At 41.7% G+C, this 25,505-nt stretch overlaps 1 protein-coding gene across 3 annotated transcripts in view; it reads left to right on the top strand.

Moving 5' to 3' along the window:
• Window positions 1-19: 19 nt before the first annotated feature.
• The window catches only part of LOC116389532 (E3 ubiquitin-protein ligase SH3RF3), an 80,621-nt gene continuing 55,135 nt past the window's right edge, over window positions 20-25,505 (top strand). For all 3 annotated transcript variants that reach the window (XM_031858261.1, XM_031858260.1, XM_031858262.1), the window contains exon 1: window positions 20-665. In XM_031858261.1, the coding sequence (XP_031714121.1) occupies window positions 249-665 (417 nt within the window). In that variant the 5' untranslated portion in view covers window positions 20-248. The remainder of the gene's footprint in view (window positions 666-25,505) is intronic.

Here is a 25,505-nt window from a genome sequence, read left to right on the forward strand (position 1 = left end):
GAGAGAGAGAGAGAGAGAGAGAGAGAGAGAGAAACACGTTGCGGGAGACAGCTAGAGGTAGCCTACGGAACAGCGGAGAACATCCACAACACGGTCGTTAGTGCAACGCGCAAGGGGGACTCTATCGCGGGGCGTCCGTCTGGCTGCTTCCCCGCCGGTCCGCTTCCCAGAATGTGCTGTGCCCCCGGCTCATTTCTACGGTACACGAACCAGTCACCGCGGCATCCCCACGAACACTGAAAGCCCAGATGCTTACCCTCTCCGCGGACATGGACGAGTCCTCGTCTCTGCTGGATCTGCTGGAGTGCTCGGTGTGCCTGGAGCGCCTGGACACCACGGCCAAGGTGCTGCCGTGCCAGCACACCTTCTGCCGCCGCTGCCTGGAAAACATCGTCAGCTCCCGGAACGAACTCCGCTGCCCGGAGTGTCGCATCCTGGTGGACTGCGGGGTGGACGACCTGCCGGCGAACATCCTGCTGGTTCGCCTCCTGGACGGCATTAAGCAGCGGCCGCAGCGAGGGAGCGGAGGAGGAGGAGGAGGACCCGGGGGCAGGCAGTCCCTGGCCGGGGGCTCGCTGCAGGGGTACGCAGCCGGGATATGCGCTTCTCCCCCGGGCAGTGCGATCAGAGAGCTGCCCGTGGCCATCAGGAGCTCCCCCGTCAAGGTTGGTTACTTTCCCACCATCCATATGTGCCTGTGTCCCTCTAAAGATCACCAAACACAGCTAACAGTGTTTGAATGTTTCACCCTTTTTATGAAAGAAACACTTCCCACAATACCATTCAAACAGTGTCCGAACAGCCAGGAGCCCATTTTCCATCCCGTAGGCTGCACACAGAACACAATAACAACTTTAAAATTGCCTCTTCTGCACGCTGCTGCCGAGTAACCTAGCCTATAGCAGCAGGATGCAGTGGAAGATGTTCATCTCTGATGTTTGCTGGGAATGGGGAACAGTGTGTTCAGCGTGAGATATCCAGCTGCTGTCTGGTTACACAGATGCAGATGTATAGACTGCGCTCTGGATTTCCACGCAGTGACACTGATTGTAGCAGAGATTGTTTGATAACCAGGATCATGGAACAAACTTGGTCACAGAGACCAAATTATGGGACATGGAAAAGTAATAGTGCACTGCTGTGGCTTGATTACAGATGCATATTGTTTTCTATTGATTGTTTTGCTGAGTTATCACTGTTATATTCCCTGATGTAACACTCATTTTGGTTTCATAATGAGGGTGTCTTTCCTGTGTTGCACTGAGGTGTAATCACACTAAACTGAGAGAGGAAGAGAGGCAGACCTGAGCGGGTCACCTGAGCTTTGATACTGTCGTTGCCACACACAGTCCTGGCTGCAACAGTGTGAGCTTTCATAAGGGATGGAGAGCCTTGTTTACTTGCTATGCAGTGCATCCCCATGCATTGGCTTGTCTGTGGTCGTGATGTAAGACGTGGCTGTAATGTGGCAAATAGACAGGAAATGTGATAGCATCAGCATCACTGTGCTGCGTACAATGTTCGGTAGTCATTTTGACTCAACCTGGAATAGATCTTACACACAAATCTTGAAAAATGGTGAGATAGATATACCTGCTTTTATTGCAGTTTCATTTCCTAGAAGAAGTATTAAGGTGCGAAATCTAGGTCTGCTATTAACTTTACATTTTTTATTAATTACTAGATACCTTTCAAATATTGTTTCAGTACATTCGTTCATTTTTATATTATATATAATGTCACACGTAGTGTTGTGTAATGCACACCTAGTAGAGAAGTGTGTTTGGTCCTTGAATATATAGTTCATATATCTATGAAATGTCAACTTTATTGTTGGATAGCAGCCAAGAAATCCCCAAATATTCAATACACACTCATATGTAACTGAGAAATGCCAGCAGCTCTTCACATTTCAGGAGGTGTCAATATCATAAAGAAACACTGGATTCATGTGAAATAAAAAAAATAAAAAAGCATTGCAGAAGAAACAATAGACGTGAGCTCACCTCACTGCCAGCTTTTCTTACATCATGTTGTGACTTGTTGAGAAGAATACACAGTATTTGTCTCAGGTGAGCTTATGTTTTGCGTCGCCCATCTCGGCAACTTTTTCCTCTTAGTTCAGTGGTGTTTCCCGATAAGACGGATGCGATGAACAATCAGGCTAACAAAGGTGTTGCCACCTGCGTTCAACCCCCCCCCCCCCCGCCTACTCAGTCCAACAAGACTTATCAGGCCAGCTATAGCCATTGATTAAAGCTGCGCAGCGCTTTGGTGTGATGGAGTGCAACAGTAGTGAGCAGTCACTCATTCATGGTGATGAACAGGAATCCAAACCCCCCGTGACATTTCCACTAACACTTAACACTCCATTTCAATCCACTCAATAAAGTTTACCGGTCCCTGCAGGGCAATTTTGATGCCTAGTACATGAAGAAAGAAAGCCCACATACAAAAGAGACATGCTGCAATATAGGATTCTGTTTTTTTTTTTTCTTTTTAGACAAATGCTTATTATTACTTCCTAAAGAGCCAAACGGACGTCTTGAACCAGCTTGAAATGGAAACTTTACAGTGTCGTGAATCAGAGAAGAGCAGCCAGTCCTCACACTGGAAAAGCTATAGGACCAGAACATGTTTGACATTAGAATTTTGCATGACATAATGAAAAATGTATTTGATATTTCAGAAGTTGTGTGGCAGAAAGAGTGCGAACCTTACAGAAAAGGAATACAATCATGGAACCACGTGCACGGTCACACAGGCACACACAGAAATGTACACACTTGCGTCTTTAGTGGAGGCCGGTTTGTGTTTGTTTTAGGAGCCAGTGTGAAAAGCACTTCACTTTGTTCCCAGCTTTTGTTGCCAGAGGGAACACACACACACACACACACACACACACACACACACACACACACACTCACACCTATAACCCATTACCCTCTGCAGTCCCCCGCAGTCACTTTGCTCAAGTCTCCTCGAGGCTCCCCTGGGACCAAGACTTGGTGATGAAAGTGTGAATTAATCTCCTCTAACAGTGGTGTGTGTGAGCGTGTGTGTGTGTGTGTGTGTGTGTGTGTGTGTGTGTGTGTGTGTGTGTGCAGCTCCCCCCCCCCCTCACCCAAAGAGCAGGGGTCTTGCAAAAAAAGTTAAATCTGACTTTGAGTGACACACTAATGTAGTACCGCCACACACACACACACACACACACACACACACACACACACACGCATACACACAGTTATTAAAGAAGTCACACAGGTTAAACGGAACAGCCCACGTCATGTATTAGGCTTGTAAATGGGGATGAATGTGTTGCTATGGAAATTGAAGAAGAGCCAGACATGCTGAGTCAGCTTTTTTGAGTCTCCGTTGCCAACTCTCTGCTTTGACCAATTAGAGTTTATTAGGGTTGATAATTATTATTATTTATTTTGTTCCAACAAATAGAGTGAATAGCTCGCAGGACTATTTCATCAGACCTGTAGTGTTGTTTTCTGTGCTGCATCAGTTACTGGGTAAAGCATATTGGCATCATATGGTCGATTTTTTTTTTTTGTCTTGCTTTTTGCTTTTTTTTTTTTTACCTCAAAGGAGAAATGCTGAGCCTGTTAGCAGCTGATGTCACTAGTCCCTCAGCTGCAGTGTTGGACATCAGCTGTTGCAGGGAGGACCTTCCTCTTGTTGCTCCTGTTTACAGAGAGCAGTGTGAAGACACGTACTATAGTATGCAAACCGAAGAGGTGTTTCAACAACGTAACAATGTCGTGGGAACTGAACAATGGGACTGGATCCATTTGCGACAAGTGTAGTGTTTTTTTCTTTTCTTGTCGGATTAGGACAAGATGATCATCGGGAACCACTCAGTTCAGCCAATCAAATGGTCGAAGTTGTCAATGCAGAATGTTGGTATCAAACGCTGTATTTGATTGCTAGTCATTTGTCATCGTGCAGGAGAGTGAATCCGACGTTTCCTGATATTATACTGGTGGATGATGTGTTTACATCATCAAGTTTGTATGCACTGCTTTCTAGTATGCTTACGAGAGAAAAACATTACAGTGAGTGTTTCTCATGTTTTAATTGCGCTGTCTTTGTGCCATATATCATTCAAAGCTTTGGACAAATGGAACTAATATGAAGTAATCCATTAGAAACAGTTTACACCGTTATGGTCTCATTGTTCCACAGTTCATCACGAACCTTTTGCATTGATTTTCTTTAATTTGATTGAAATCAAATCCATACCAATGACACTAGTGGGCTTCATGATGTAAGAGTTTTTACTGGACATACTGTACATACTGGTTTGGCGGGTACATGTCCTCTATGTGTTGTTCTTTGACAGTGGGGGACTTATGGATTATGTTGTCTCTCTTTTCCACCTTAGTGACTAACACAGGTTCCTGCTTGGTATTCATAAAGCTGATCTGTTTTTCTATTCATCCATCTGTCAAGGATAGGTTTTTACAAGTGTCTGGGTACAAGATTTATTTAGCGCTCTGCTGAAAGTATTAAACTCATGTATTTTGATCATTTCGATGTTCAAACGGGAACAAGAATCCAGTAAATCCCCCCTTGTTCCTGTCAGATACAGACCTGTAATGACACTCTAGAGCTCTGACAAATGAAAATGTCACATCGAATTCAATTCTTGTCAGACGCCCAATGTAGTACTGATCAATAATCGAATATGTGTTCAGTCAAACTGCTAAATACTCATCAAACCTATTGCAATGTTCTCTGTAAACTGCACTTGTCCAGTTCCCACCAAGGTAGTGTGTCCTAATGATCACTAATGATCTTCTCCCTCACCTGTATTTAGCTGGGGGGGGTAACGCCCGAGCCTACGACACTACCTGCTTTCATCTCCGGAGTGAGACGTTGCTTTGCCCTGTCATTCCCACGTGTGTGTGTGTGTGTGTGTGTGTGTGCGTGTGTGTAAAGATTCAGTGGGGTCTGTTCCCAATCCCTGTAATGATCCTTTGAACCTGTTATATTGCACTAATAAGACATACACAACGCCTAACCTTAACATGAACCTTATTCTAACCTCAATACCAAACTCCTTTCAAAACATATCGTTCCACATATTTGAAGAGATATTATTGACCTTTCCAAAAATCCTCACTTAAAATACTGTTGGGTCCCCACAAACATAGAAATACACACAGCCACACACTCGACAGCTCCAGTGATCGTCACTGTATTCGTGATACCTCCCACACCTTTACAATAATATACGTGCAAGTGAGAACGTGCTTTTTCTGCATTTAACAAACACACACGCTCACACCCAGACGTTCATTCACATTCATTCGTTTTTTTAAACCCGCGATCTCCGGCAGTAAACAACAAGCTCTCAGTCATTACCTCCACATTACCCCCTCACTTCATAAATACTGAACAAAGGCCTGTCACTGTACAAGTACACACACACACACACACCTACACACACCTAGACACACACACACACACACACACACACACACACATAATTCATCTTGTCAAGTCTGAGAGTATCTCTCTGGACACATTTCTCTCTCTTTGCATGTGTGTGTGTGTAAGCTCTCTCTCTCTCTGTCTCTCTGTCTCTCTCTCTCTCTCTCTGCCTTCTCAACCTTTTTCAACCCAGATTGTTAAATGAACATGCAAATGCACAAACACATCTTTTTCCTCCGTCGCTCTTTACTCATTCTTTCTCATCTTCTTCTAGCTTTTTCTCTGATGTTTGTGTGAAGACAACTTAATTAATTTTAGTGTTACCACATAAGGAAGCTTCCCTGCACACACACACACACACACACACACTCTCACAGACACACACACACACACACACTCACTCACACACACACTCACGGACACATACACAGGCTGCCATTTAAGGGTTAAAACTAGACGACCATGCTTTGCACCTCCTGGGACCTCTTGGGAATTGTGCTATGTGTGTGCACGAGTTTGTGTATGCAAACTATGCATTTGTATATTTTCATGCTTGTATTTTTCTTTTGCGGTTATAGTCTTGCCCATTTGAAACAAGGCACAATTTGATTTGAATGGTTTGCAATGAAGCTGCCCACAGCCTCATTGAAGAGCCTCTAAAAGTGCATTTATTTTTACTCTCTTGCAGTACAGGGTGGAACTAAATATACATTACAAACAGGAATAATTAAATCACATTTTCAATGGATTCACTGGCAATTAGTGAATTGTATGGGAGAAAACAGAAAATGACGACAAGGGCTGGGCCAAATATGATTACCAATAAAAGGTGATTTTGTTTCTTTCATAGATTTAAAGACCTGATAAAATAAGCATGTGGTAAAACTTAATTTGTCTATTTGCAGGTCACGGACTTAGAAAATCTTTTGCTGCTAGCCACGCTAATCTTGAACCACAATCAAAAGACAGCTTTTGCTATGTATTGGTAATGTCAAAGTGAGCGAACCTCCTCCCTTTAGTGCAGAAGGAGATCAATCCCGACCACTCAAAATCTTCCCGTCACCTGACCAGCTCGCATGTCCCTCGTATGTTCTTTCTTTACACATCAGTGTTGCTCTAACTCTTTGTGTCCGTGTTGCCCTGAATCCGGGTGATGTCATCTCGCATTAGTGTCATCCTCGGCCCCTCCATCATCCCGCTCGTACAGATACGGAGATGGAAGACGGTGGGTCAGATGATTGATGGATGGAGGCAGGGTGGCGGTCGAGGGCAGCTTACAGCCCTGGTGATGGTGTAATGAGATGGTGTGTATGTGTGTTGTTTAGTTTGGGGGGGGGGGGGTTGATCTGTAATAGGTGTTAAAGCCTAAACAAGCTTTGGAGCTTGACTGCCATTCCCACGGGTGTACGGGTGAAATCCCATCAATCCCATCCCCCAGTTGCGCAAATACACTCATGAGCACACACACACACACACACACACGTACACACACAGATACACGTACACACACAGACACACATTAGGTTAAGGGTTAACCCCCTCACTCCTGGTCCTATTGTTACTATGGAGATGAGGGTGAGATGTTAGTGGCCTTTGGTCATGCAAGTACATTTCAGACAGAGGAATGGTGGCATATTTTAAGGTTGATTTTGAAATTAAAATTCATTCTATATATCCTTGGTGTTTAATTTTGACTTGTGTACTTGTGTGGTGAAAATGATCCGTACCAGAAAGAAGACACACACATGTTGTTATTTTTCTGCAACGATAGCGGCCCCTACGTTTTTGTTATCCAGGTGCCATACATGTTTGGTGCTGGCTGACAACGTTTGTAGTGGCAATATGATTGCTCTCTAAATGATATTCAAAATATAACTTAAGTTCCAGCAGCCACACAGGTAGTTGCAAGCCACTGCTACATAGCATCTGCTAACGTTAGCAGCTAGGCTAACTAGCTTCCACTTTGCGAGTGGAATAAAAACATCAATAGAGGTCTTCCTAAATGTCTCCAATGCTACATCTCCAATGCTGTGTGCGGGCTTGTTGAAAAAAGGAGAAAAAACATCTTCATTCATCAATATCAACATCTGTATTCATAGATGATACAGGGCTATGGAGCGTGTCTGAATCAGCATGTCTCCTAACGACTCAGTCAATCACTGTGATGGCAACTGCCAACTCAGAAGCCCAAGCCTGGACGTTGCTTCAACAATTATGTCCAAAACTGTTTTATCCTCTTTTGAAAAATAGCAAATTATGCAAAATAGATTAAATTATTAAGAGTTAGTGATTTAAAATTCATACTTGACTTCAAGCGAGTGAATGACATTTTACAACAATTCTACACTCCTTGTTAATTGGGTTTAAGAAAATATCAATGCACTTGAGCATCGCAATATTACTTTTCGTGATATTCTATCAATTTTGAATTAATAGGTTACATGCTATGACGTGGGATGTTACAGGGATGGTGATAAATGTCTTTATTGCGTAAAAAAGTTTTTTAACCAAGACTTTATGCATATGGCGGTGTGTTCTTTACCATGACAGTTTAGATTCAAACAAATTACAACAGTTTTGCAATTTATTGAATCATAACATAAGGTGCTACAATAGAATTTGCTTCACGTTGTGGGTCACCAGAGTCACCGACTAAAATTTATGTTTTTAAGTAAACAGTTTCTCAGACAAGTGAGAAAGCAATGATGCAACAACCTCATAATTAGTGCACCATCTATAATCCTGTCCGACGTGGGTGGGCGTTCGTGTTCCACTTCCTGGTGGGAAAGTCACAGCTTCTGCCCTTGCATCACATTTCATGTTGTCTGGCTAATGAAACGAGCACCATTCAGACCAAACCAGAGTTGCCCCCCCCTAGGACTCTGCCATCTGGCCATATGTGTAAAATTGCCCCCAAGCAGCTTTAAACAGTCTTCTACAATGTAGGGAAAAGTGTTACGAGTCATAGTTTGTGACTCCGGGTATAGCTTCACTTTGGTGTTGAGAGTCGGCTAACTCCTCCGGCTTCATGCTGTAATGTGTGCGTCTGTTGTGATAACAGATGAGGTTCCACTGGTGATGTGCTTGAAGAAGTGAAACGGTTCTCTTGGGGGGATTCATGGAAACACACTGTGGTTTCTCCAGGTGTCAGGCAGTGCAGGTGTGTGTGTGTATATATATGCCCGTGTGGTGAGACGTTACAGTTCCTTCCTGTCTTGTTGCAGAAATGCCTCCTCAATCCTCCACCTTCACCTACTCCTCCTCATCTTTCTCTGTAATGGAGAGATGTTGAAATGCACCCACCACCCACTTTAGACTTGGCAGGAAGCAGACTCTTGGCAAGAGTAGAGAAGAGAGATCAGTGTACATACACACACACACACTCACAGACACATACATAAATACACACACATCTGAAGAGAATTTGGAAACATGGCAGCAAATACAGGTCTTCCTCTCCATCGACCTGCTGTTCATTCTCACAGCTCTCGACTTTCATTCGTCACCAACAGTGTTTATAGATCTTTGTGAAATCATTCTTTTTTTATACTTTGCCCATAGGACTGAATGAACTTTCTGAGGTAGTACAGTCCCTCTTAACGGATTTGTGATGTAATAATTTGCTCTTTGAAAAAAGCATATTTAACATTTATAATAGGAGCAGGAACATGAACACCACAGGATTATTATTGCAGTACTGGTGGACGACCATATGTTCACCATAAACTCACTAATGAGTATGACTCATAACAAATTGTGACTTAAGGAATATTGTTTGTGGTATTGTAATTATGATGTTTTTTGTCACTTCACTTCCACTCACTGAGGATTAATACATTATTCTGAAATGTGTGCTGCATGCATATGAATTTTTGGGGATCATATAAAAACATCTCAGGTTATTTCGGGACACACTCTGATCCACAGTGCTCATGGCTGCAGTACAACTGTGATCAGCTTTCCATTCTGACGTCCTCGCCAAACATCCATTCCTGGCTGTGTGTGTATGTGTGTGTACTTTGTTTACGCATAAATGCTATGTGTGCATATTTGGATTGGCATATGCATGTTGGCGTGGTGGTTTGTATGTGTACTTAGAAATGAATGTGCTTTGTGTTTATTATGTACACAGAATGCGTATAAATCCTCATGTGTTGTTTTGGTTGCTTTATGTTTTTAGGAACAATTTCTAAACCTTTATAGAGCTTGACTTGAGGTTTTAGAATGAGGGTGGTGTGTGTGTGTGTGTGTGTGTGTAAGGGGTGTGTAGTTAGTCATGGTAGTATGTTTGAAGGAAAGGGAGTGTGCAGGAAAAGTTGGAAGGAAAATATAAAAGCCTAGATGCAGTTGTGTCGTGCATTTTTGTCGGGGTCTGGTGTGTGTATTTGTGTGTGTGTGTGTGTGTGTGTGTGTGTGTGTGTGTGTGTGTGTGTGTGTGTGTGTGTGTGTGTGTGTGTAAAAAGGATCTGGCAACTTTCTCCCTCCAGGACAGGGATTTTATAAGCAGAGGTCAAATACCAAACTCCATCCGGCTGTGTTCTGTGTTTTAGACTGGGAACAGTGGACACACTGGAACAATCAAGCTCGTCTGCTCTTAGATGTGAAAAGCTTCACTCTATCCAGAGACAATGAGCCGACTGCTATTTCCTCAGGTAGTTGATGTTATACAGCCACTACGTCTCTGACCTATGACCTGTTTATTCTTGTTATTCAGTGTCCCTTTAAGGCACACAGAGAGAGCAATTAGTGAGGAAGAAAGTGAGAGGGAGAAGGTGATGAGACATATCAACAGAGACAAGTTGCCATGACAAGTTGCCAAGACATGTACATGTACAAAAAATACTACACAGAAGGAGCCAAAGATCTAACACCTGGGTAGACTGTATGAATGTTTCTCTTGATGAACAAATGCACTCTTGCTGTGTAAGCAACTCATTTGTTTTGTTTTCTATGTAGTTCAGTGCAATTATAACAGTTTCAGTGCCATTCATGTTCAGAGACTGTGGCCACTTCCCTCCTCAGGGAGCCTGTAAGTGTGGACCAGCATGTGAGCTCCTCAACAGGAAACTCTGAAAAGGAGCACATGTGTGAGGAGGAGGTGTGTTTTTTTCTGGCTGTTGGTGTAAGGTGCTTAGCACATCCACCTGCAGATAACACTTTATAGTCAACTGCTTTATGTGTAGGCGTTACATGTATCAGTACAATACACAACTATTGCCAATGGTGGCAAATGGAAGCATTGGCTGCTGGTGACTCACCAACTTTACTTCTGTTTGCTGCAATATCTCCCAAAATGGAAAAAAATCAATGCTTTTCTATCTTAACTTTTGCTGGAATTGTATCATAATGCTATGATCATGTGTAGCGGTTTTATCTTGTGTAGTACATAAGAATTTAACACATTCAACATCAGTTTTCCATTTTGCTTTGTAAATACAATATGCCATATTGTGATTTACATCAAATATACACCAATATCAGAAAGATCTTCTCGTTTATAGTGTAAATCAGATAGTTTGCAGGCATTTTAGACATTATAAGTGTGCTACCACATGACGAATATCAATAACTTGTTCCTTTAACGTTAACTGTTTGACTTTCTGTGGGTGGGAATAGGTCCAAACCTGACAACACACTTTGTTTGGGTAGAAAAGAAAATGTACTGCCTCACAGTTTGTCAGAATGGGCTACTTTGCAGTCCCATTTAGTCATTTAACCTGAGGAAATGGTAACAGTGTTCACACTGCCCTAATTAATGTCAGAGAAGTAGCTCATTTAAAGTTTGCAAAAAAGGGTGCTAATGGAAATTAATCACATACACAGCACACACCACTTTATCAACTCGTTTAGTCTGTGGTTGTTTGTTTTAAGGGCCTTTTTTTGCACAGACAAAGTGTTGAGTCATGTTCAGCCCGGAGCGACTCTGACTAAAATGACCAAACCACAACAAAATAACAGTCCTTTCTTGTATATGAGCAACTCTGGTGTTTGGTTCTATCTGTTTGTGTGAAGGTGTGTGTGTGTGTGGGTATTTGGCAATATGTGTGGAAGTGCAGGTAAGTTACCCTGTGTGAGTCATATGCTTTGTCTTTCCGGGGAGACAGATAGAGATGTCACAGTTATTATTCTGCTGTAATTCCCAACTGGAATCAATCTCACACACTCTTCTGCTCAACATCATCTATCGTTCTACTTCTTCCTCCTTCGTCTCACAGCCTGACAACTAGAGTGACATACTGTGTCATATATATACAGTATAAAGGATACTTTCCCCATGATAGTGCTACCATGCGCCACACAGGCAACTGATATTGTGATGAACAATATTGCAAAACGGAGATCTATGATACATCATGGTATCTGTGTAAGGAAAGCAGCACAGAGAAAAAGCACGCTCATATGTACTGCATTGTAAATATAATTTAAAAGTCTAACTACACTAAACCAGAAAAGCATTGTGCTGGAAGAAAGCACAACTTTTAATAACATATTCAAGACCCCAAGTCTGTGATCTTCCCTAAAAGTGTGTTAACACCCCTTTTGTTTAAAATTGTCAAGATGAAGCCAAATTTGATTTTAAAAAAAAGAAGCCATTTATACTTACAAGTGCTAGCGGGTAAAATGTACTGCTATTGAGAATGCAGTAATTTTGGCGCTATTCATTTTGGGTGTTTTGCGCCATAAGTCATCCCTTCCCTCTGGACATGACAAAGAGATTCATGACTGTAAATCACACATAAGACTTGCTCAATGCATTGAAGAACAGTCTGATGGTGGGAGTCTGAGCCATGTGCCAATGCATTTTAATAACAGGTACATGTTACCCGTAGGCGGTTTTAGGTATACAGCAACCGCCGGCCATTCTAATGTTTAGTGGTGACGTCTGTATTTTTCAGACTGGATTCTATTTCCCCCTGTTTATGTCTAAGTGACAAATGGGGACAACCATTTTTTTTAAATAGTCCAGTATTGAGAGATATTGATGTCTCTGGCAGCCACAAAACTAGCTGACATCATCAGTGTTATTTTTCACTGAGCTTCATGTGTACAGTAAAAATACTGGAGTACCCCTTTAACAGAAAATGCAAACTTGCATATTACTTTAAAGCATAGCCAATTGCAGTGCAAAATCTATAATCTATAAAATCTAGTAATCAAACACAGGCGAACATTTAACAATAAACAATGTGAGTCAATAATCTATCATTTTAGAGTATTCAACTGGCACAAAAAGTTAGTATTCTCTCGGAATACTGAAGCCCTCAGTGTGTTGCTCTGCCGCTGTGCATCTCTGTCATCTCATTCATGTTTCTCCCTTCTCTACTCCCCCTCTTTCATCACTCCCATCTCGTCTCTGAGGGATGTTTGTCGTCTTGGAGAGAGACTTCTAGGGAATGATTGCAGCCACTTCTCCACTCAGCTCTCCATTCATCCTCCTCATCAGTCCTCAGACAGCTGGCCGAAGTCCAAACTCGTCTCGCGCTTCCTTCGCCCGGTCCTGCCGGCTCGGTTAAAACACCATTGGTCATCATGCTGTTGTCTGGCACAAGCTGCGTATCGCTGCCAACGGGAAACCGCATAGTATGCCCAATATCGGTCTTTTCTGCTCATAGGAAGTGATGAATAAAAAGTTAAACTATAATAAACATACCTTTGTTACAATAAAACTGACTTTTACAGAAATTACCGACACAAAATGCTTTGATTTCAGCTTTCATGAAACCGTTTGGTCCAACAATACACTGAATCTGTCGCAGACCAACGTGAGCATCAGCGTGCCGTCATGGCCTAGTTCCACCGTCATGCTATCATGTTCCAGAACTGTTTGTCTCAGGCAATCAACAGTAAAACTAGGCTAACACTGAGTGCAGCATTGAACAGAAAATTCATGTGGATCATCTATTTTTTTATTTTTTTTCCGGTCTTCAAAGAGGCTGACGATGGTTTGTGATGGCAGCATTAATCAACTGGGTGGAAATGTGCTGGAGAGCCACAGGAGATACTGGCACAGTAGTAAAACTGGGACAGTGTCAGAGCCTGCAGCCATGGCTTTCCCTCTTCCTCTCTGAAAACACATTCTTTCATACATTAACCCCGTTTCTCTCTTCATCAGCACGCTCCGCCTTTCCGTCTCCCCCTCCTCCAATGCGTCCGCTCACTCCTTTGCCCCAGTGTTCCCAGTATCCCAGCGCTGTTCAGTTACATTGTGCTTCCTGGTAATGAAAAGAATGAAGCACTGTTGTTAAATTGATATATACTATATATACGTATACATACAGGTAGTATTCACAGATCCCTTGGAGTAAATTCAAAATCAATGCATGTCGCTGCATTAATAGGAAGACAACTCAAGGTTTTGAAGATAATGAACAAGTGCCTGTTGAGTCTGACTGTGTCTTACAAAATCTATGAAGAAATATATTTTCAATGCTATTGCAAAACCTTCGAACATTTCATTGTGTGAGGAAAAAAAAACTTTTTGATCAGCCAGTTCTCATTTTTGTGATTATGTAAATCATCTTTGTATTTTTAAACAGTGAAAATTGGGGTTATGTCAGCACCGGTGATTGTTCCGTATTTTGGTGACTCATTTAACTAAGTAGCTGCAGAAGCACCCGGTTGAAACATGTGATTGTACAGAGAAATAATAAAGTTTTTTATCACAGTTCGATGATGGCAATGTGTCAAGGAAGGCAGAGTTAAGAGCATTGCTTCATTGTTTTTAGCAATTGTAGCACACACAAGCTCGAAGCGTTCCCTTTGAGCTGAAGGCAGCAGGTATGTGTTTATCTAAAGTCACTCATTTCAGTGGTTTTAATTGTCAGAGTTATCCAAGCCTGATTCACTGTGGTTCTTTCGATCAAATCCTGCCGCACAAGGCTGTTGAAAAATAGCCACATAGTCTGTGTTCTTTTAGAAATCAAACTGTCTGCCAGCATAAAAAAATCATCAGGACCACTGGACTCATACTTCTTTATTTTCATCCAGCGCCGTCAGGTTATTGAGGCAACAGCTGTGTGCAGTTGTTTCTTTCCAACAGGTCTGACAAGAGTAAGGCCTGAAGCTATGCATGTGTAATTGCAATAGAGTTTTAACCTGTAGACTAGAAAACCATAATTCCTTAAAGAAAATCCATTATTATTTTAGGAGCAATTTAAGATTATTAGAGAAATTATCAGTTTACGCAACCGTAAAAACGTATAAAGAGGTTGTTTCGTTCCCATTTTGACCAGGCTGACATAACAATGCACGTAGTCGCAGATGTGCTTATTATATTGATTCCAAATGAAATTGCTTCTCTTTGCCTATGAATTTTTTAGTAAGTCTAGCATTGGGATCAAAAACAGACATCCTTTTTTTCTTGGAAGCACATTTGTACTCCCATCTACAGTATATTCCAACTTGCAGCACTGCACAGCCCGGACAAGTTTCCTCTCAAGAGAAGCTGCTCTCCCCTCTCCATTAGCAAACTGTCAGTGCATCGTGGTGGGAGAGCTCTGCTTTTACGGGGAATGAGAAGAGCCGATGTGGTTGTTACCATGATTACCTAACACCAGCCCCTAACACACGCACACTGAGAATGTGGGAACACCTGCAGCAACGATGATACCAAAATGTAGACCGACATCACCATCAAGACCCTCAGACGTAGCTTCTTACCAAAAATAACTTCTAGTCGTCTGTTTCAGCTTCATTACCATACGATAACATAACTGTGCCCTGTTTTTGCTTTGAAACTGTAACCCGAGTGATGCTGCAAGCTCCTGCAAAAGCATGAAATAGTGGTTGCGAAAACTGTCGTGCCTACACAAACTTTTGGGCGGAAAATCTGCATTTTCTTTTTTTTTTCCTGCCTTTTCCAAACACCCCTGATAGATATTCTCAGTATACACTTTGAAGAGTCATTACTGGGGCAAAGAAAAATCATTTTAGGATGTAACAACGGTATCAGTCTTGGATTCTCGCTACTCTCACTGTGTGTTTACATATCTTTGTGAAGCTGGCAAGTGTCTCACACTCATGGGAAGAGACACTGCTTTGTCTCTCAGAGGCTCGTTTTTTTTATTTTTTATTTTGAGTTCAGGATGTTTTGCTGTGGTGGTCTAAATTTAAGTTGTGATGCATCACTGCAGCAGAGTTTAAAATATGTCGGGAAAATATACTTACAGCCCACAGTGGCCAATAGGTTTAACACTCAAAATGTACCAGCCAGTGGTCCATGCTGATGACCCACCCTGACTGTAAAATGTAAACTGACCCTAGGATGGGGGTCTCTGTGTCTATGGTTTCCCCCTAACCATTGTCCAAGGCATGATGGGAGAGGCTCCAGACCCCATATGGTCCTCGTCCTACATGCAGCTCTTGTGGCTGTGTCCCAAACAGCGATGCTACAACAGGTGTTGTGCCTTAGATGGCTAATGCACAACACCTGCTGTGACATCACTGGATTGGGCAGCGTGCTTGAAAGTTCCACCCGTTCGGAGAGCAGTCCAACAGCAGCTTTGATGCCTTTTATGATTCAGTGCAGCGATGCAGGAGTTGAGTTACACTTCATGATGACTGAAGAACACTAAATCAAAATACACCCTACAGTGTATAAGTGCTAAAAAAAAAAAAGAATTAACACTGTACAATAGCAGCGACCCTCTTCAATTGACTAATGTCCACTCTCCAGTTGTGCTGTGCCCCATTGTCATATTTCCTCTTTGTTCTGCGCTCTCTTTTCTCTCCCTCTGGTTTTGAGCGACACTACAGTGCTCCTTTATATCTGCTGAATTCAGCTGCTGCAGCTTTAGACACACACATATTCTCACACACTCTTCAAGACACAAAACAATGTCAGCAGGAAGGCTTTTCTCCTGGCGGCCTGTTCTGCGCATTCTATGATCTTGGCTGTATTAAAGGGAAAACCTCTGCAGTCGCACCTATTCAGTCACGCTCTCGCTCGCTCTTCTATCGCCACCAGAAAATTCAATTTCTACCGCTGTTGTTCCCTGTGATGTCCCTGTCCCAGATAAGTCACTCATGTCCCTCCGTGCATACATACAGAAACACACACTCGTGCACACACATACACACACACAGCAGTAGTCAGCTGATGCAGGCTTTTTAAGGCCAACCCTATTGTTTTGTTGACAATTGCTAATACTGTAGCTGCTGTTTCTGCTCACATTTAATGACTTCCAGATTGTCTGTTTCCATGCCAAAACTGGAAGTAGTTAGTCTGCTCCCAGATTTATTTTCTTGTCAGGGTTGAAAACTATCTGAATATGGAATTAGATTTAGGGCAGAAGAAACGTAAATCCAAACATCCAACATGATACTAACACTCCTATACTAACAAGTACTTATATAATACCTAAATACATTCACATTCAGGCAGTCATTTTATTGAATGTTAGACAGGAAATGCAGAGAGAGAGAGGAGAGCGATTTGTAATGATATGCAACAAATCAAGTTAAAATCTCACTCTACAATGATGCAATGTTTTCGATTCATTGTTTCAGTCATCATCAAGCAAAAGTGACAAACTGGTCTGGTTCAGACTTCAAATATGCAGATTTGTGGCCGTTATTTTTCAAATGTGACAGTCAATTGAACATCCTTAGCGTTATTTTAAGGTCACCTAAGGTTAGTCTTTTTTCACTACTGTCTGACATACAGGCCGATTGATTAATCAATCAACAGTGTTGCAGCCGTTATTAATAGATTCATCAGTATAATAAGTGTTTGTGGCAGGCCCAACTCTTTTGTGTGTAATCAAACAATCAGCATCACAGCCATTAGACTTGAATGAATGACCTCATGTAACACCCGAAACCAGCTAAAATACAAACTTCAGTAGCATGTAGTGTGACTTTGCGAGGCCTCTAGCATTGAGCTCCACCTTTGAGCATAAAGTCTTTACATGATCTTGACTCACAGAAGAGTGTGGGACACTTTGATTGGAATATTTTAAAGGATAAAGTTTCTCTGGGTGAATCCCTTGTTTGATGAACAGTATCAAGACATCCATTTACTTATTTATCCTATTGACTGCTTTAGAGGTCTTCTTGTTGGGGTGCCAACATTTTGCTCCAGCTGTCTGCGCTGTCAGTTCTGCATCGTCATACATAAAAAAGTCACAAAAATACAAAAATATTTTTTCTCCATATGGCGGAAACAGTAATCAGCGTGATTGTGTGTGTAAGTATACTTCTGCCGTATTCTCACTATGATAAAGCAAAGAATTTCTGCTGACTGACATTCCTATTCGCAGACAGACTACATTCCCAGCCACAAGCTGCACATACTCTCAGAAACCACACTCTCTCTCTCTCTCTCTCTCTCTCTCTCTCTCTTACACACACACACATTCAGAGGACAATGGTTTATGTATAACAGGAAGATATGTGGCATTAGCGACACACTCACACTCACCGGGCTGATGGAGCAGTCTGTAACAACAGATGGCTCTGAACCCTGCAGATGTTTGTGTGTGTTGCTGTTATCAATTGTGAATAAAGATTTCTTGTTTTCCATAATTGAATGTTATGACTGGCGTGTGGCTCATGAGACACACACACACATGCAGATAAAGAATGTTTTTGTTTTGATTGGTTTTCCAATCGTGTCAATGTTGATTTGGCACACATCGATGGACAGTGATCCATTAGCTACTGGTGGTCCATATGTGGACAGGTGGATTAGTCTGGAGTCCCACTGGTGGTCTACAGACATCTGTGTTTGTGTGTGTGAGTGTGTGTGAGAGAGAGAGAGACATTTGGAGCCAGTCTGGTCTGTGCTCACAGGGCTGAGGCTCCCTGTGTGTGTGTGTGTGTGTGTGTGTGTGTGTGTGTGTGTGTGTGTGTGTGTGTGTGTGTCTCTCCTTGGCCACGTCTGTTTGACCTGCCATCTGAATGAGGTATTTCACAGCACCATCCCAAAAGAAGTATCATGAACTAAACCAATTTAATGTCAGATAATGATACGCTCCTCTATTGATCCCTGTGGGGAACTTTTGAGCTTTCTGAAGGTCAGGAACTGAGTAGGGATTTAATGTCCTGCTCCACGACAACCATTGTGTGAGTTTTAACCCACTCACTCTATGGCACAGAGGAGTAAGCTTTGGAAATACTTGTTAGAATGAATGCATTGCTCATTTTGCCGTTTTCATGGGGTTCACTGATGATAAGGAAGATATAGAATCTCATCAGACTATAAGCTTCCTCGCTGCCAATAAATACACACAGGAATAAAAGCAGTTAACTCAACTGAATTCATCAGAAATGATCTTATGCTAAAGGAAAGCAATTAAACATTATTTTTATTATCAATTAATATTTGACATTGTTTGAGCACAACGATCTTCGTAGATCTAGTCTCTTAATTTTGCTCTCAAAGGGCACCAGATTGTTGCATTTAAATTTAAAGCGTCCAAAATGTACATCCATCCCCTCGGTGGGGGTCCGAGATCCACCAAACGTTGTCGAAATCCTGTAGAAAACACTGTGACTTTACGTCACTGGAGACAAAACAAACTGAATGAGTGAAAAAGAAAGGACAGACATACTTGAGCTGAGCTCTGCCTCTTGTACTAATTAGTTTCCACCATTAAAATTCAATTACCAGTAATTCCCCTAAAATTCATGCCAGCGCAGTAAAACTGGGTTCAATTCAGTATAATCTGATTCAGTGTATTTTAATTCCTACTCATTCCACTATAGTCTTGATGTGTCTACTATAATCCAGTTCCGTCTAATCCAGTAATTCTGCATAAGCAGTTTTAGACCCCCATGATCCAGTCCAGTTCAATACAATCCCATTTCAGTCCAGTATAATCTGGTTCAGACCAGCTCAGTTCACATGGTGAGGATGTGAATGTGTTTTTGGTCCCAGCAGGGAGACAGATGCTCTCAGTCTCTCTGTCTTTCTCTGCCTGAATGAGGTTATGATTGACCCGCTAAGTAGACAGATGGAGGAAGGTGTGTGTGTGTGTGTTTGTCTGCATGTGTCCGTCTTACCAGCAGCTTTGTGGTTTTGGCCAGACCACTCTGACCCACACACACACACACACACACAAACACACACACAGAGTTTTCTTAGCCATACTTATATCACGCACGTGTGCATGTATAGTAAATATACAGCATGTTGTAAATAGGTGTATGTATGTGTGTGTGTGTGTGTGTGTGTGTGTGTGTGAGAGAGAGAGAAAGTAAAAAGTAATCCTTGTTGGTTGAGTGCACCTCAGACTGACTGAACCACAATTATGGCTACAATCTACTCCCCACGCTGTATTTTTGGCAGCGTGTGTGTGAGGGCCCCAAGATAAACTCTCCAAAGTTTGAGTTTCATTCTGTTTGTTCAGGAAATGTTTGTGGGTGCTACAGAGAGACAGGCTGGGACAAATAGAGACATAGACAGAAAAGGGAGAGAGACTTAAAGGTTTGGCTCAATGACCTAAGCTCCCCTCTCTCTCTCACCCTCTCTTTCTCTCTCTCTCTCTCTTTCTCTCACCCTCTCTCCGTCTCTCTGTGGGGTCATGCAGCTGCTCTTGGCTGTCCTATGGTGGAGATGTCAACAAGCAGCTGCAGCGTAGTGATCACGTCGGCGACCCGCCCGACAGAAACACACATACCCACTAGGGTGGGAATCGCAGAGCCACTCACGATGCAATGGATTGCTCAGGATTCTGTGGCACTCTATACATTGCAAGACAAACGTCTACGATTCATCAGAGACCGAGCGCGGCTGATGCTGACTTTGTATTTGGAGTCACACATTGATTCTTGAGACTTTAAATCTGCCAATACAGCAACTGTTAGCTTTTAGATTAAAAACCTAAAGAAGAGTCACAAAGCGACTACAAACGATGCGGCTGCGTCGATCTGTGTGTCTTGCTCAGCAACAACTTCAGGCTGGTTCTCTGCGTCAATTAACTCACTCACCCAACACACAGAAATCTGTCCGAAGCATTTAGTTTGACCCCGCTGTCGACCTCCACCTTATCACCAACCCGTATATCATCATCATTGGGAGATTGCATAATCATTGCTGTCAGAATCCTCCTGATCAGAGTCCTGCATGTAAACGCCGTCCTCGTCATCTGACAGCAGCTCCAGATCATCAAACCTTGCAATTCAGATGTCTATGAGTTGTTAGCAGTTCGACCAAAGAGAGATTTCCTCCCTAAACTTTTTGATTTAAATAACTATGCAAGGCCCAAATAGGTAAATGATCCAATATTTTGCACAAAAAAAAGCAAAGATTAGAGAAAATCCCTGAAGCTAAATTCATTGTTTCCTCATTCCTGTTACATTAATCATCTCACAACCCTTCAGATGTCTCTTCTGACCATCTATGGGGGCCTGATCCTCAGTTTGGGAACCACAGGACTAAAGTTCTTCACTAAAGATTGTCTAAACTACCTCCACCTTGACGAACTACAACAGTATATTAGCAGTGCATATTAACAGTCTAATGATTTCAAATATAATATATCACAGATGACTTTCACGTTTGAAACATTTGCTTGATAATACTGTGGCCAAGTGGATAGCAGGGCCGTCCTTCAATTAGAGGATCGACGGTTCGATCCCTGGCTCTGCTAGTTGCATGTGATGTGTCCTTGAGCAAGACACCTAACCCCAAAAATTGCTCCCGTAGCCGTTGTAGAAATGTGATCTGAATTGTAAGTCGCTTTGGATAAAAGCGACTGCTAAATGACTGTAATGCAATGTAATACTTCTATACTTTTAATTAAACAGGATCTTAAATGCAGGACTTTTACTTGTAATGGAGTATTTCTCCATTCTTTAAGTGGGAGTTAATTAACGTGATGGTTTATGGTAAGAGGAGGGTGTACTGTAGCCTTTAGGCCAGCCTGTAATGAGTATACTGTATATATGTGTGTGTGTGTGTGTGTGTGTGTGTGTGTGTTTTGATGGTAAGGATTTCTCTGGATTTAGTGATTGAGGATTCACCGCTATCACCAGGCTGATTAGAAAAGCATCCTCCAACCATCTGCCTGCTCCATCTGACACCACAGCCTGCCTACTCCCCTTTCTTACTTCTACCCTTTATTCCTATTGCCCTCCCCAGTCCCTCCTCTCGTCATAAAACCGTATCTCCTTCTATTGAGCCTGCTGTGTTCTCTATAGGATGTCTGCACATCATCCTGCAATTGAAATACGGTATATTAGGGTGTTGTGTAATTTCCACTCCATGCCAGAGAGCATGCTTGGTTTCCTACAGAGGAAAAGAACAACATTTTCTCATTAGCACATGTTTGACCATTACTGAGGCAGTGGAGAATGAAAGAGGTCCTGAACCCCAGTGCATTCCCTTGTGTGAAATGGTTCAGATAAACTCCTTCTACGTTACCCTCCATCGAGGTTATGTTGCTCTGATGTGGCCTTTTTTCTATTAATATAGATTTTAGAGTCCATTAATACTTTTTCATAAACTGCTGAATCCACTGGAAAATAACCTCCGGGCATGTATCTCCATAAAATATAACCTTTTGGATCTGTCAACTTTTTTTCTACTGAATATAAGCTCCAAAAATACACTTCTGTACGCTGTTTAGGATATAGAAAAATATACACAAAAAACAAGTTGATTTGATGTTAATTCAAATGTTCTTTCACATACAGTACCAGAAACACAGTGGTTTGATTTAAAAAATGGAACCTAAAATCTTGTTTTTGTGTTAAAATATTCGTTATTTGGTGGATCATTTTTATGCAAACATTGCCAGTGGACAGCGATTCGAAAAAAAAAATACTTTTCTTCATCCTCCATAATGTACATTCATTTGCCAACAAAGAAAGAAACTTTACATTACAATACGTTTCAGTTTGCTTTGATGTTCACTCATATATGACGGATGCCCTGTGTGGTTTCCCCAAGTATCGCAATATCACGACTTTAATCCTCTTGTTCCTTTATCATTCATGAACGCCTCTTATCTAGCTCCTTTTAAACTGTGACTGATATAAATTCATTTTCATCTTCTTTATAATCATGTTCCTTCATAACAAACCCTTATCAAGTTTTTTTTTTCATTAACCGTGACGCTTATCAATTTGCTATTTTAATGGGGTCGTTCCAAGAAAATTGAAAGACACAGTATATCACAGATGTGCAGCCTTCATCCCTTGAAGCTTAAACTCCTGCTATAACGTTCCCTCCTGTGTGCATCAGTCAGTCCGTTGTAACTGCTTCGTATTAAAAGAGCACAGGCTGCAGTTGACCACGAATTGTCCACTGCACCTCCAGGGCCGCAGAGACTTAACTGTGTAAAATGGGGAAATAGGGTAAGTCTTGAATGAGTATGAACCTGTTGAACTGAATATGAAAAACCTTGAACTACACTGCTGGCTCTAAAAATCTGATGAATTATATATAGATATAATATAGTATCCAGATATAGAAAATCCTCATAAGATGAATAATATAATAACTTTGGTGATCCCTTAACTTTTCGTCTGCCTATAGCGCCGTCATCAATTTACTATTGCAATACATCAATTTACTATTGCAATACATCAATTTACTATTGCAATACTTTGGTTATGTAACAAATACCTGCAAAACTAATGACGTTCCCATCAACCTCAGTTTCAGCATTAACTGGCATGCTAAACATTACACCTGCTAATCATCCACATGTTAGCGTCATAATTGTGAGCATGCAGATGTTAGCATTTAGCTCAAAACAAAGTACAGCCTCACAGAGCTGCTAGCATGGCTTTGAACATTAGTCTTGTTTACTTTCACGTTTGAGTTTTCACAGTTAAGATTTTTCAAAACAAATGAACGAAGGAAAGTTTTTGTTTTTTTTATGTACCATTACACCCCAAATATACAGTATGATTTCTAATTGAAGGAGGGCTTGTGTATTGCTGAGCTGCCATAGACAGACGGAGGATGAGCTGCTGACAGCTGCATGCTTGACTGCAAGACTCAGTGGCTCCATGAGAGAGAGACACATAGAGATAAACAGAGAGAGAGCGAGAGAGAGAGAGAAAGTGTATCAAAGGATCAGATTTCTTTCTGTCTCTCTCTCCATCAGTGAAGCGTTATCTGACCCACTGTTGGCCTGTTACATCTGTCCTACTTGCCTCCCTATCTTTCTATCTATGTTGAATGTCTCCCTTTCATTTCCTCTCTCTTCTACCCAGTAGGCGACTTCCCTCCATCCCTCTCATCTGGCCCACGTCCCAATCACACTCCCCTACAGCGCATGAGTGTGTCGCTGTTTGTGTGTGCATGTGTGTGTAAGAAGGATCATTTCTGAGTAAGATGTTTGCCAAAATAAAGGTTTAATCTCCTTTAAAAAAGAATTATAACCTGTGCACACACACACACACACACACACACAAATACACACAAATACACAGTTAATCTACTTCTTATCTTCACCAAATCCATCTATTTTGGGAGGAATAAATCCACAATTCATTGGGGCAATTTCAACAGGGATGGACAAAAAAACATCTTATTCAATACTTGAAAAAAAATAACAACGTTTTTTTTTTTTTTTTAGATCTGGTGGATTAGAATTTTAAAATACAGTTTTAACACTATAGGTCCCCATTATTTTGCCCACCCGTATTTCTTGGCAGAGATCAAGCAGATCTGTTTGTCTGACATGAGGGGGGTTGGATGACAAGTGTGTGCATATGTCTGTCTGCTTGTATATACCAGCTTACAACAGTATAACCCCAGTCAGAAGCTCCCTCATCCTCTTTTCACCGGATTTTAATTTGCCATCAGTCTGCTCAGTGGTGTATATATATATATATATATATATATATATATATATATATACAACAATGAAAGTGCAATAAAATGCAATGACATTCAGTAATACAATTTAGAAATGAATTCATGGGGAGAGGGCAAGAAAAATGAATAAAACTCAACGTCTGTTTTTCACCATCTTGTACTGTATCCCCGTGAAACCAAGATCCCATCTTATGTCTTGTCTTTTTGCCGTCCTCTGTCACATCGAGCCACTCCAGAGAAGGGCTACATCTGGAGCCCGTTCTTGAAAAACGCAAATAATGTAAATATTTGATGATCGATATATATAATTCAAATCCCTATGTGATGAATTATGCACTGTCTGGTGGGATTTGATGAATATTTGTCTTTGCTACTGATAGCGCCGTCTCCCATCTCAAGCCACTGCGAGTGAAGTCCTGCGAGTGTGTGTGTGTGGAGGGGAATGATAAAAGAAACATCAGTTACAGTCAGAATATGTGAGTTCATGAACTCAGCGCTCAAAAGTAATCAGAGTACTTGATACTCCCTAGAGCAGCAATTTGTACACTGCTTACACTAATACTACATACATTTAAATATTAAGTAGACACACTTCTAATGAAGTTTCTGTTCATCCAAACCAGCTATTTTATTGTATCTATGAAAATCAGGATCTCTGTTTTCTTTCTAGTGAAACATCAGGAAATCAAACAAGTCTAATGTTGTTGTCCTGCAACAGACTATGATAGTACAGATAACAAAAGCAAAGAATGTTTCTATTTTTTCCGCCATTTCTCTTCCGCTCGACATGAAAAACAACTTCAATTTCAGCCTGTTATTCACTGTAGGTGCATGGCCTCTACAGGGTTCGCGTCTTTCATAGCGCTTTGTGCTTGTCTCCAGGTGAAACAAAAGTGACATGCATCGGGTCTGGCTAATTAAAAATTAAATAAAATGCAATGGCAGCAAGTGGAAAAAAAATGCCCTGTAGAGATCTGAAGTGACAGAGGCTCAGATAAAGCTGTGAAGACACCGTAGAGAAGTCAGCTCAGTCGAGCAGCTGAACACTGGGGAGGATTGAATGAGCTGAACAGCTGAGGATACGAGTGCTCATGCACACACATACACACACACACGCACGCACGTACAGACTGCTAATGGGTAGGGGTTATTGCCCGGTCAAGATGAGTCAGGAGAAGGTCAGGGAGGAAACCAAATTTTTGTTATGTAAGATTATCTGAACTGGCAGTGTGTGTGTTTGTGTATGCTTGAATGACTTGCATGTGTGTCTTCCTGCCTCTGTCAG

The sequence above is a fragment of the Anarrhichthys ocellatus genome, unplaced genomic scaffold, assembly GCF_004355925.1.
Source record: "Anarrhichthys ocellatus isolate YVR2014 unplaced genomic scaffold, GSC_Weel_1.0 scaffold20, whole genome shotgun sequence".
Taxonomy (NCBI): Eukaryota; Metazoa; Chordata; class Actinopteri; order Perciformes; family Anarhichadidae; genus Anarrhichthys; species Anarrhichthys ocellatus.